At 43.1% G+C, this 13,047-nt stretch overlaps 3 protein-coding genes across 3 annotated transcripts; 1 reads left to right on the top strand and 2 right to left on the bottom strand.

Annotated features, from left to right (window-relative positions):
* Positions 1-318: 318 nt before the first annotated feature.
* Positions 319-2,319, bottom strand: LOC109788124 (uncharacterized). The gene is made up of 2 exons (XM_083064093.1): positions 1,074-2,319; positions 319-971 (listed from the first exon to the last, which is right to left on the bottom strand). Exons 1-2 carry the CDS (start codon positions 2,317-2,319, stop codon positions 319-321), a joined length of 1,899 nt encoding a protein of 632 aa, XP_082920219.1.
* A 2,873-nt stretch (positions 2,320-5,192) lies between these two features.
* LOC145951905 (uncharacterized) lies at positions 5,193-9,035 on the bottom strand. Its single transcript, XM_083064091.1, has 2 exons — positions 6,000-9,035; positions 5,193-5,786 (listed from the first exon to the last, which is right to left on the bottom strand). The coding sequence occupies exons 1-2, from the start codon at positions 9,033-9,035 to the stop codon at positions 5,193-5,195; spliced, it is 3,630 nt and encodes a 1,209-aa protein (XP_082920217.1).
* A 1,269-nt stretch (positions 9,036-10,304) lies between these two features.
* On the top strand, positions 10,305-11,410 carry LOC109813896 (Fasciclin-like arabinogalactan family protein). The gene has a single exon (XM_020378184.3). The coding sequence runs from the start codon at positions 10,618-10,620 to the stop codon at positions 11,218-11,220; it is 603 nt and encodes a 200-aa protein (XP_020233773.1). The 5' UTR covers positions 10,305-10,617; the 3' UTR covers positions 11,221-11,410.
* Positions 11,411-13,047: the final 1,637 nt, after the last annotated feature.

Below are 13,047 nucleotides of genomic sequence, written 5' to 3'. Positions count from 1 at the left end.
GTTTTAAGATCTTTCGTTCATGATACAACTTCACCTTTTCCTTGTAATACTTAGCTGACTCATAAGCATTGAGCCACAATTTAGATTTCCTAAGTAGTGAGAATGGAGGTGGCTTCAAGCGGATTACATCATCTGGAACTGATTTTTTTAGCTTCTTTGTAGCCTCACACACTACCTCATCCAGCACATCCATTCGGAAACAAGCACCCTTATCATTCGGATGGGTTGTGGCTTCAAATACATTGAAAGTGATCACCTCATCTTGGACCCTCAATTTTAATTCACCATCCCCAACATCAATGATTGCTCGTGCAGTCTTCATAAATGGCCTCCCCAAGATAATAGGAATAGTAGAGTCCTCTTCCATTCCAAAATCACAAAATCAGCTGGAAATGTGAATTTGTCAACTTTGACTAGCATGTTTTCAATGACACCATAGGGATACTTGATGGACCGGTCAGCTAGTTGCAAAGTCATGCGGGTCGGTTTTACTACCACCTGGCCAACTCTATCTAACATAGACAAGGGCATGAGGTTAATGCTTGCACCCAATTCTAGCAGTGCTCTTCCAACTGATAGGTCCCCAATAGTGATTGGAATTGTAAAACTTCCAGGGTCCTTGAACTTGGGAGGTAAGTTCTTTTGAATTATGGCACTGCACCCCGCTTCCAACTCAATAATCTCCTGCTCAATGAACTTTCTCTTCTTTGTCAAGAGGTCTTTCATGAATTTTGCATAAGTGGGCATCTGCTCCAATGCCTCTGAGAATGGAATGTTGATCTGAAGCTTCTTAAAAAGCTCCATGAAACGTGCAAATTGCTTCTCTTTATCCTTTTTGCTTGGGGCTGGGGGATATGGCATATCCTTGGTACTAGACACCTTGGGTTTCATCTTCAATTCTCTTGCTAGCTGGCTCTTTGATTTTTTAACAGCAACTTCCTCAGCCAACTCTTTTCCCTCTATGACATTCTCTTTTGCATTTTCAATTTTTTTATTTTTTTGATTATTTTCTCCATCTCTCTCTCTCATTTCTTCCTCTTTTTCTTGTTGCTCTTCCTCATCCTCGAACACACCCACTTTCTTACCACCTCTTGTTGTAATTGCACTACAATTCTCCTTTGGATTAGTATGAGTATTGGCTGAAAATTTTCCACCAGAATTTTCAGCCAATTGTTTGGCCAGCTGCCCCATTTGAATCTCCAAATTCTTTATAGATGCTTCAGTATTATTGTGGTTAGAGATTGAGACCTGCATGAATTGATTCGATGTTTCTTCAAATTTAGATTGTTGTTCATACAAGTTGAGAATTTGCATAGGAGGTCTACTAGACTGAACAATATCATTCTGGTTCCACCCTGTGCTAGGGTGTGATTGCCAATTCTTCCCATAATTACCACCATAATTTCCTCCTTGTCGAGCTTGATTCCTCATGTAATTCACCTCTTCTCCATGAGATGGGAAAGTATCAATGCACTGCCCGTGAGGATGATTCAACCCACAAAGATCACAACTTAGAACTTGATGTTGAGTGGATTGTAGTTGTTGTGGAATCCGAGCAACTTGTTTGGTAAGAGCCTCAATTTGTTGGGACAAGAGCTTATTTTGAGCTAATAAAGCATCTTGAGATCCCAACTCTAGAATTCCTCTTTTCTGTCTTGACTCCCTTTCAGCTGGTAAATCATAGTCATTTGCTGCCATAGCATCAATCAACTCTATAGCCTCCTCCGGTGTTTTAAAACGCATACTACCTCCAGCTGAGGCATCCAATAGAATTTTCACCCGTGGCTGCAATCGACCCAGAAAAATATTAACCTGAGTAAGGTCGTCAAACCCATGACTTGGACATCTCCTCAACAAGGATTTGTATCTCTCCCAAGCCTCGGATAGAAGTTCATCTTGCTTCTGAGAGAATGTGACAATCTCACTTTTTGCTTGATTTATCTTAGCAAGAGGGAAGAATCTTGCCAAGAACTTTGTCTCTATGTCAGACCACCTGGTTAAGCTTTGATGTGGTAGAGCATTCAGCCACATCTTAGCTTTCCCAAGTAGTGAGAAAGGAAACAACTTCATCCGAATCACCTCTTCAGGAACTTGATATATCTTCACTGTGCCACAAAGCTCAACAAAAGTATGGAGATGAAGATATGGGTCCTCATGATCAAGGCCCGCAAATTGGTTGTTCTGAATCAAATTCAACAGTGCTGGCTTCATCTCAAAATTAGTGGCAGCGATTGCAGGAGTGGCAATGCTAGAGAAATGAGTAGCACCAGTAGCAGCTGCATGATCACCAAGAGTAATTCTTGGTCTTTCCTCTGCCATTTCAACTTCCTCTAAGATTTTAGATAAAGAAGGACTGAGAGAGGACGAAGTAGCCTCTCTGTGCTGTGCCTACTTGGCTAGTAACCTTTGTTTCCTTACTGCTCCCCTGTTCCTCCTAGCTGTTTTCTCAATTTCCGGGTCGTAAGCTAAATCACTAGCAGGAACAGTACCTCGCATAAACCAGAATCACAAAGCTACAACAAACAGTCAGCAACACAAATACAATGAATTAAAAGACAAGGAATATAGTAATTGCAAAATGTAAAAGAATAAATGAATCAAAGCCTAGATTAGTAATCCAAGTGACTTTGCCTAAGTATTGAGACGCAAGTCCCCGGCAACGGCGCCAGAAACTTGTTATCTCATTTGGCAAGTGTACCAAATCGTATACGTAGTTCAATGAAAGTATGAGTATCGTCTCCCAAGGGACTTGCGCAACACTTTGCAATTTCACTTGGTATAATAACTAAGCTACCGAAAAACAATAAGAGTTTGATTTACTGCAGTAAATAATGTAAACAAGCAATAACAATTCTTTTTGGTGTTTTGGTAAACACTTAGAGTGCAAAACTTGATTCTAATGCAATATTAATAAATTGTTGGGGTTTGACTTCACTAAACCTTCCTCTCATGCTTATCACTAAGTTCACAATAGTTATTATTTAGAATTTATCAATCACTCTCAAAAGTAACCAACCCTAATCTCTTACAAGTTGGCATCTAAGTTACTAGCTTAAACTATCAATCTCTTGCATAGTTTAACCTAGAAACCAGCTTTAAAAACAAGAGCTTAAGAAAGACCAATGGCATTTACTCTATCTCTAGCAATAAACACCATTAGCTGCTCTATTTCAAGTCAAAGGTTTAAAATCATTTCTCAATCTCTTAAAAACCTTAAGTTCAAGTTAAGGGTGATCAAGCCATAACAAGCATTATGCACAGAAAAAGAGCAATAAAACTGAATAACAACTTAGATTGATAGCTCAGAGTTTACACATGAGAATGGGTTTAGTTACATCAAACCCCAACAAGGGTGAGTTTAGCTACACATAGACATGTAGAACTCTACAAATGATGAAGAAAGGAAGAAGCTTGATCTTGAAGGTTCCAGAGCTCTCCAGCCGCCACACAAAGTCCAAGAATGATCCTCTTTACTTCTCTCTTCGAAAATCTCCCTTTTAGGTCATAAAAGCTTTTGTCTTATGTGAATAATGACATGTCAGCACAATCCACGCTAAGCCTCAGTTCCACGCTCAGCGTGGGAATCAAAATTCTGTTCCAGGGATTCTCTGCCATGCTGAGGCTAAGCGTGGATCTGGGGCTTAGCCTGGGAACTTAACCAAAAATTCCTTCAACTTCAAATTCAGCACTTTGTGCTTGACTTCCTTCCTTCTTTCCTAGCTTTCTCCTAAACTACAAAACAACAACCAAATACTTGTAAGTTACCTAAAAACATTATTCAAAAACAAAATGTGATCACCTAACAATTTAGATATGTTTTGAGTTAAAAACAAAGTCTAAAGCAAGGAAAATTGATATAAGTGCTTCAAACTAGGCCATAAACTTAATGAAATCATAGCACTTATCAACTAGCTATAATAAAAGCGCAAATTTGCAGCGTTCCACGTCCTCGGTATAATTCCTCCGTCCAACGTCCTCAGTCGGTAAGCTCCTTTGCCAACCACATCATCAATTTTATAAGGACCGACCCACTTAGGTGATAGCTTGTTCCTCATTTGTGTCGCCTGAGCGCGCTTCAAAACGAGATCTCCCACCACGAAGTCTCTCGGAACGACCTTCGTGTTGTACTTAAAAGCCGCTCTTCTGTGGGCTGCTACTTGATTTATCCTTGCTTTTTCTCTCGTTTTGGCGATCAAGTCCAAGTCAACTCGCCTTCCCTAGTCGGATTCTTCTTCAGAAAAAGCCGTAGTACGCACTGAAGGTTCCGCGATTTCAATCGGGATCATGGCGTCTGTCTCGTACACTAAGTTGAATGGAGTATCTCGAGTCGATGAATGCACTGTTGTGTGATATGACCATAGTACCCGGGGAAGCTCCTCCACCCATGAAGCGCCTGAGTCTTGGACACGCTTCTTTAGCCCTGCGAGAATTATCTTGTTGGCCGACTCCGCCTGGCCATTGGATTGGGGATGCTCAACAGAAGTAAATGTCATTCGGATTCCGATCCCTCGACAGAATTTGCGAACTTTCGAGCTTGCGAATTGTGTCCCATTATCTGATACCAGGACCTGAGGAACACCGTATCTGCATACTACATTCTTCCATAAGAATGTTTTTACCTTCTCCGCTGAAATGGTCGCCACAGGCTCCGCCTCGATCCACTTGCTGAAGTAGTCCACCGCCACTATCAAGAATTTCAGCTGCCTCACGGCTATCGAAAACGGACCGAGAATGTCAATGCCCCACTTGTTGAATGGCCACAGAGACAGAATTGAGTGGAGTCGTTCAGCTGGGGAGTGGTGCAAGGTTGCATGCCTTTGGCACCCATCACATTTCTGAACCCAATTGATGCAATCATTCCTCAGACTCGGCCAAAAGTAGCCTGCCCTCGCCACTTTGTATACCAATGCTCGTCCTCCGATGTGACTCCCACACATTCCACCATGTATCTCGTCCATCACTTTTTGTGCTTGCGGCATGGTCAAACACCTTAGAAGGGGGGAGCTGAAACCTCTTCGATACAACCTTTCATTGATGACCACGAATCTGGCAGACTCCCTCTGTATCAACGAGGCCTCCTTCTTGTCCTCTTGCAATTCCCCCTGAGTCAGGTACGTAATGTACGGCCCCATCCATGAGTCGAGTTCCTCTTGGACGAAAAGTATACTCCCCTGTGTCCCATTAATACTCGGCTACGTTAAGGTCTCTTGGATGACCGACCGAGTGGCTCCCGGCTTCTTTGTGCTGGCAAGTTTGGAGAGTAGATCGGCCCTCGAGTTTTGGTCTCTCGGTACGTGGTTAAGAGTGAACTCTCGGAAGTTTTCTGATAAGAGCTTAACCTTTTCCAAGTATTTGGCCAATTGAGGGTCTTTCGCCTGAAAAGTGCCAGCTACCTGCCCCGTGATCAGTTGAGAGTCGCTTCGCGCTGACAAACTCGTCGCCCCCATTTCCTTTGCCAATGCCATGCCGGCCAATAACGCCTCGTACTCGGCCTGGTTATTGCTTGCTCGAAATTCGAAGCGTAGTGATTGTTCCAACAAGATTCCTCCCGGTCCTTCCAGGACGATGCCTGCTCCACTTCCTCCAAGGTTCGATGCTCCGTCCACTGACAAGATCCACTGCGTCTCTCCGACCTCACCCTCATCAGCGGGCGCAGTCAACTCCATCACGAAGTCGGCTAATACCTGGGCTTTGATTGCCCCTCTCGGCTCATACTTGATGGAGTGCTCCGACAGCTCTATAGACCACTTCATCATTCTTCCTGCCAGGTCGGGCTTCTGTAATACCTGCCTGATCAGATAATCGGTTCGGATTATCACTTCATAACTCTGGAAATAGTGTCTCAACTTCCGCGTTGTAATCAGTATCGTGAGAGCCAATTTCTCAATCTTCTGATACCTCGTTTCCGTGCCTTGCAGGACTCAGCTTATGAAGTATATCAGAACTTGGGTGTTTTCCTGCTCTTGGACCAACACTGCGCTGACTGCTCGGTCGGATACCGATATATAAACCAATAAGGGAAGATTCGGCCACGGTTTTGTTAGGATCGGCGGCGAGGCTAACGATTTCTTGAGTTCTGTGAAGGCTTCCTCGCACTCGTTTGTCCAGGCGAATCGATCATTCTTCTTTAGGCATTGGAAGAGCGGTAATGCCTTGTCGGCCGACTTGGACAGAAAACAGGATAATGAAGCCATCCTTCCCGTGAGTTGTTGCACCTCCTTCACCGTGGAAGGACTCCTCATGTTGATTATCGCCAAGCACTTCTCAAGATTCACCTCGATGCCGCGATGAGTTAACAGGAAACCGAGGAATTTTCCCGCTTGAACTCTAAAAGAACATTTCTCGGGGTTCAGCTTGAGCTGGTATTTTCCTATAGTTTCAAACAGTTCCTTCAAGTCGTCTAAATGTCGATCCATACTCATCGATTTTACCACCATGTCGTCGACATAAGCTTCCACATTTCTGCCCAGCTGGTCCACCAACACCTTGTCCATCAAACGTTGATACGTTGCACCTGCATTTTTCAAACCAAAAGGCATTACCTTGTAGCAATAGTTGGCCTGGTCAGCGATGAATGCAGTTTTGTCCTCGTCGGCTGGGTGCATTCGGATCTGATTGTAACCAGAATACGCGTCCATGAAGCTTAGCAACTCATACCCCGACGCACCATCGATGAGGCAATCTATATTCGGTAGGGGGTATGAATCCTTCGGGCACGCCTTATTTAGATCAGTGAAATCTGTGCACATTCTCCATTTTCCGCTGCTTTTTCGTACCATCACAACATTTGCAAGCCAAGTCGGGTATTGTATTTCTCGTACGAATCCTGCCGTTAGTAACTTGTCGGTCTCTTCAGTAATGGCTTTGCGCTTGTCCTCGCCAAACTTCCTCCTCTTTTGAATGACGGGCTTTGCACGTGGATCGATGGCTAGTTTGTGGCACATGAAATCGGGGTCCACTCCTGGCATATCTTTGACGTGCCACGTGAACGCTGACATGTTCGCTTTTAACACTTCAATCAATTTCTCGGCGTCCTCCTGGCTGAGGGACGTACTGACCTTCACTTTCTTTCCTTTCGCCAACGTCACCTCCTTAATGTCCTCCGCAGGAGCTGGTCGGCGATCAAAATGGCTCACCCTGGGGTCTAAATCGATGGAGTGGACCTCCTGCTCCACCTGCGCCGTATATAGTCGTCTTCGCGCCTTCAAACTGTCACCGTAGCATTTCCGAGCAACCTCCTGGTCCACTCGGAGAGTTCCCACAGTACCGTTCGGTAACGGATACTTCACCTTCAGATGGGAAGTGGACACCACCGCTCCTAGCTTGTTCAGGGTGGGCCTGCCGATCAGTATACTATAGGATGACTGCGCGTTGACTACCAAATACCGAACAACCACCGTCTTCATCTGAGCACCCTGGCCGAAAGTCGTTTCCAGATCGACATATCCCCTTGCGGTGACCTGGTCTCCTGCAAAACCCACTAGAGTTCCTGCATAAGGAATTAGTCGATCGTTAGGTATCTTCATCCCCTCAAAAGTTTCCCAGAATAAAATGTCAGCGGAACTTCCCTGGTCGATCAGTACATGCTTCACATTGTACCCCATGACGATTGCTGATACGACAATGGGGTCGTCCTCATGAGGGGCTACTCCTTCGTAGTCTGAGTCTGAGAATGAAATCTCAGGCTGAGTAGGTCGCCTGAATTCCGATACTGTAAGCACCGACCGAGTGTACCTTTTTCGGGCAGCAGAGGTAGCTGCCCCGCTCGCGAAGCCCCCTACGATGGTGTTGAAATCCCCATGGATGGGTTGCTGATGGGCTTCCGACACCTTTGCTGGCGCGTCTTTGGGAGGAGTTCTCTCTCTACGCCTATCCCTCCTGGTGTCATCTTGCGTGTGCCTGGGTCGCCTATCTGACGAGCTTCCCTCCTGCTTTCTCGCCACAAACTCCTTCAGTCGTCCCTCCTTGATCAAGCGCTCGATCTGTCTTCCCAAAACGAAACAATTTTCAGTTGAGTGCCCATGCGTCCTATGGAACTCACACCAATCGGTTTTGAAAGGGCCCAACTGACGCTCCGTCGCCACTGGGAACTCAAACAACGATGCGCTGTTGACATCGTGGAGTATCTGTCGCTTGGGTACAGTGAGTGAAGTAAACTTCTCTTCTTCATTGCTGCGCGTCCACTCGCCCCTTGACCGACCACCGTGATCGGCCTGCTTGTAGTTACCCTCCTTCACGTTGTATCGGTCACGTCGTTTACTCCAGTCTGATCGCGGTCGAAGATGCTTGTTTCCCTCCTTATTGCTACCCCCTGTTTCTCGGTTCTCAGCTGCGCTCTTAATAATCTGGTTCTCTTCCGTCTTGATGTGGCTCAAGGCGAAAGCCCTCACCTCCGACATCGTTTGACACTTCGCCCTTTCGAGCGCAATGTCGAAGGCTCCGGACCTCAAACCTTTCTGGAAAGCGATGACCGCCATCCTCTCGTCCAGCGATGCTATCCTCAAGGCGACCTCGTTAAATCGTTGTAGGAAATCTTTCAGAGACTCCTCGTGTTGTTGCTTGAGGTAGAACAAATCCGACGTGATCGGCGGCTTCTTTTTGTTAGCAGCGAATTGTGCCATAAACATCCGACTGAAAATATCGAAGTCGGTGATGGATCGGTTAGGGAGGCCACTGAACCAATCCAGCGCCGCCTTCTTGAGTGTTCCCATGAATAGCTTGCAGCGGACCTTCATACTTCCCCCGCAAATCAACATCTGAGCTCGGAAATCCGTTAGATGTTGACTGGGATCCTGCGTTCCGTCGAAGGGTTCGACCTGCGGTATTCGATGATCCCTAGGGATGGCCTCGGCCTCTATGGCTTCCGAGAAAGGCCGAAAATCCCTTGGGACTTCCAGCATGACATCCTCCTCCACCGTTCTGGTGTTGGCTTCTATTCTGGCCTGTAACTCATCCGCTCGCCTCCTGATCTCCTCGTTCTCGCGCTGAATGGCCTCCTCTCTCCTTGGAGCGTGCATTATCCTCCCGTAGGCCATTGATCATGGCCATCATCTCCTCCATGGTAGGGGGTTGAGAGTTGTTGTTGTTGCCGCCTCTCGCCATGGTAAAGTGTAGGTCTTTCTGTATGACTTGGGGTGTAGGAAAAGTTTCACCGTAGCCCCACGGTGGGCGCCAAAATGTTCCGGCCAAAGGGTGGACTAAGGTTTCTGCCTAGGTCAAACCTCAAAGCCAGAGCATTTAAAAGTGTAATCTGCCTTCTCAACTCTAGGGTTTTGGGTTTTATGGTACGTCGTTCATGGGCCTCTTGGGCCCCGAGAATCAAGGGATTTTCCTATCTGTTTTTATCATGATGGCGCGGGGTTAGTGGGGACGAGCTCGGTCGGATTCCGACCGACTGGGCCCATACCGAGGGTCCAGTAAGGTAAATGCCGAGTAGTTCCCTTGCAGGCGAGAGGAATCGAGCTTAGCTAGTCGAGTCGGGCTATGACCGACTAGGACTGTACTGAACCTTCAATCGGGTTAATGCCGAGAAGGAGATCATGCTCGCCTTATTACCGAATGCAAGATTAGGTCGGATTACGACCTGGACGGTACACTTGCCTTCCAGCCCTGAGCCTATATGGCGAGAGGGCTTAAGGTATGGCAACCTGGTCGGGTATTGGTCGAGTGAAGGGTCGCGATCGCCCTATCACCGATAAAGAACTCAAGTCGGATTACGATCTGGATGGTACACTTACCTTCCAGCCTTGAGCCTATAAGGCGAGAGGGCTTAAGGTATGACAATCTAGTCGGGTATTGGTCGAGTGAAGGGTCGCGATCGCCCTATCACCGATAAAGAACTCAAGTCGGATTACGACCAGGATGGTACAGTATTTAAAAATGAATAAATATTTTAAATATATAAATTATTTAATTTTATACTTATGGTAAATAAATTATATTATAACACAAAATTACTTTTATTTATTGATTACTTATTTTAAAAGTATTAATTTTTAATTTATAAATAATAAAAATATATATTATATATAAATTACAAATAAAAACTGAATTATAGATATGATTTTTATTTTTTTTAAATGTGCACAAAGTTAGAATTAATAATGTATGTATCGATATTATCCCATTCCCAAACGTTATGATAAAAGTTTACTACCAATTAAATTAGTAGTTTAAAAAACATCTATAATAACATTACATACCAATTAAATTATAAAAAGTTATTTTATATGGAAAAAATAGTTAATAAAAATAAACATTAATTTGTCAAAATAAACTAAATGAAGCACTCAGTTGAACTATTTTCCAAAAAATTGGATGAGGACCAAAGCATAGTCACCATCAGCGGCGACCATAACGAAGAGTTAAACATAGGGATGCCTTGTTCCTTTGATACGAAGGTCACGAGTCTCAACTTGTCAATTTGCCATTTGATTTCATTTGAGTCCCATTTTCTGATCTTTTAAGATTATTGTACTTCTTGCTGTATCATTTATCATAAATCTTCAAGAATGGTTTTGGGTTTTGTTGATCGTGATTCGTGACGAGGCGAAAAGTTGAGAGCTTTATTTGGGGAATAGCAAGTATTGAGCTTTTGGGATTGTGGGTCTTGCCAAAATGAGGAGGCGTCAGGTTTTGAAGCATTCAATCGCTCTTATAAGCATGATGGTGTGTGTTTGTTGCCTTATGATTGTGACCGTGACTTTTCTCAAACTTCCAGAGACCCCAACAAAAGATAGGGAAATGGGGTTTTACCCAATGATCAGATCCAGAAAAGTTTCCCTTCAAGACGTCAACTTGGGCAAGTTTGGGGAAATGATGCTTGACATGTTGCCTCACGATCTTGCTTTCACTGTTTTTGTTCCTTCCGAGGAAGCTTTCAAGCGAGATCTGCGTCTGGTTGTGAATGATAGTCTGAAACCGGAAAAGTTCAATGATACCTACGCAATTGTGTCTCGTATATTGGGATTTTCTGCTGTCCCTCGTGCACTTTCTTCAGCTAATGTGCGCTTGGGTGAGCTTGTGAACTATGATTCATTATCTGGGTTTCCCTTGTACGTGTCAAAAGACATCGATGGAATGCTTGTTGTTAACAGGATTCGATCAGAAGTAGTAGATGTTAGAAAGAGGGAAATTGTTGTCCATGTCATGGAAGGGGTTGTTATGGATGCTGATTTTGAGCAATCGGTTTTACCTGATGATGATGCAGAGGAGGATTGACTCTCTTCAGGTTTTGCCCTTTGTTTCGGCTTCATTTTGTTGTATTCAACCGAGCCATACTCTTTACACTTGTACATCTGACAATGTACTTCTTTTCCTTTTTCTTTAAAAGTTAAAAAGTACACAAGTATAAGGTTTTCATTTTCTCACCGCAGATATAGAAATACATTTATTATTGCATTTTTGGTTATGTTACGGGTCCATTACATTCAATCTCGGTCCTTTAATGTAGCTCCGAAATTAGAAATTTCATTTTCACATTACAGCTTAATTAAATGGCTGCCTAGTAATTTTGGTCCTCTTCTAGATATTTTGGTGAGAGTAGTATTTATATTTTCTTTAGGGTTTCTGTGTAGAAAATATTTTCAACAAATCAGAGTAATAATCTGAAGCTCAATCGTGTCTCGCAACTGATGAGGCTGTTCTTCAACGATATTATTAACACTGTAATAAATTGGTTATTTCATTCGCCCATCCTTTTATGCACATTATTACCTACAAATACATGTATATTATTATCTCATCTATAGTAAATATTATTGACACAACCTATGAGCGTATTAAGCTTTCAAATGTGTAAACTCTGGATAAAAATGGCTCAATATCCATAAGCATTTAATTGAAGGTAGGAACAAAACTTGATATCACATAATTTCTACTCCTCCTTGGAATGCAGAGTTGCGGAATCAGAGTAATCAAGAACGTAAAGATGACATGATTTCTACTCCTTACCTGATACAAAACTTGAATTTAATTGAGGGTAATTCCAAACAAATAATCCCGCATTAATTGACAGAAACTCAATAAAACCAGCACTGAGAAACCCTAAGGCAGGACTGAATTGATTTTCACTCTGATATTTCTAGTTGTTACTTCCATAATACAATAACATGCCCTAAAGATAAACCAAAATCAGCAAAAACAACAGGAATAAACAGTTGCAGCATGATTCAGAATAGTGTATCTCACCCTGTTTCTAATCATGTTGTGAGAGCAATTACACTTCTAATGAGAGAAGATAGGTATATTACCTGCATCATATCATTCGTTTTCATTACACCACAAGGACAAGGTCACAAGGGTCAATACTCTGGAAGGACATTGCAAAAGACTATAACTTTAATTCACATTCTCAACCTGTGAAAGCCTTGATCATATCAATGACATTAAGATTTAGTAGCAGGTTGAATACATCCTAACAAAATAAAACATGAGATCGTTAAACTCAGAAGGGAAGTAAACATGCTAAAAGAAACGGAAGAAAGCTGCTTGCTTTGTTATACAAACACTAAAGAAAAAATAAAATAAAAAGAAGAAGATCATTTGAAGCATTTTTTTTTTCTTTCAGTTATTAATGTGAAGTGACAGATTTAAAACCTAGTTCTAAATATGGACCATGTGATGTGGATCAGAAATAAATAATTCAACCAAAATCCCAGGACCATTTGATAACAGCCATAAAATTAGCAGCTAACCTTCTGCAGACGGTACAGGATATCATGGTTTAAGGGAAGCTTTCCGTGAATGACAAGATCAAGGTAACTTCTTATCTCTTCAAGTCTTGCATCCCAACCCTTCTAGGCTGAGTTTTGCACTCGCCTACATAAGACAAAGTACATTGTCAACATTTGTGCAGGAAGAATCATCCAAGACACTCGTCTAAAAAGACAACATTAATGGCAAGACAACAAAACCGAAATCAAATAGAAAGGAATTAGGACCAATTTGAATAAACTTTTCAATAAGCCCTTTTTATGCGAAGAAATAAGAAAGTAAAATGAATCAAAGTTCACTCAAATTAAAATTAACTTATGTACCAGTACCACA

Source organism: Cajanus cajan, chromosome 9, assembly GCF_000230855.2.
Source record: "Cajanus cajan strain Asha chromosome 9, NIPB_CcT2T_4, whole genome shotgun sequence".
NCBI classification, from domain to species: domain Eukaryota; kingdom Viridiplantae; phylum Streptophyta; class Magnoliopsida; order Fabales; family Fabaceae; genus Cajanus; species Cajanus cajan.
The sequence above is the reverse complement of the archived record's forward strand: the minus strand, read 5'-3'. Positions and strand labels throughout refer to the sequence as shown.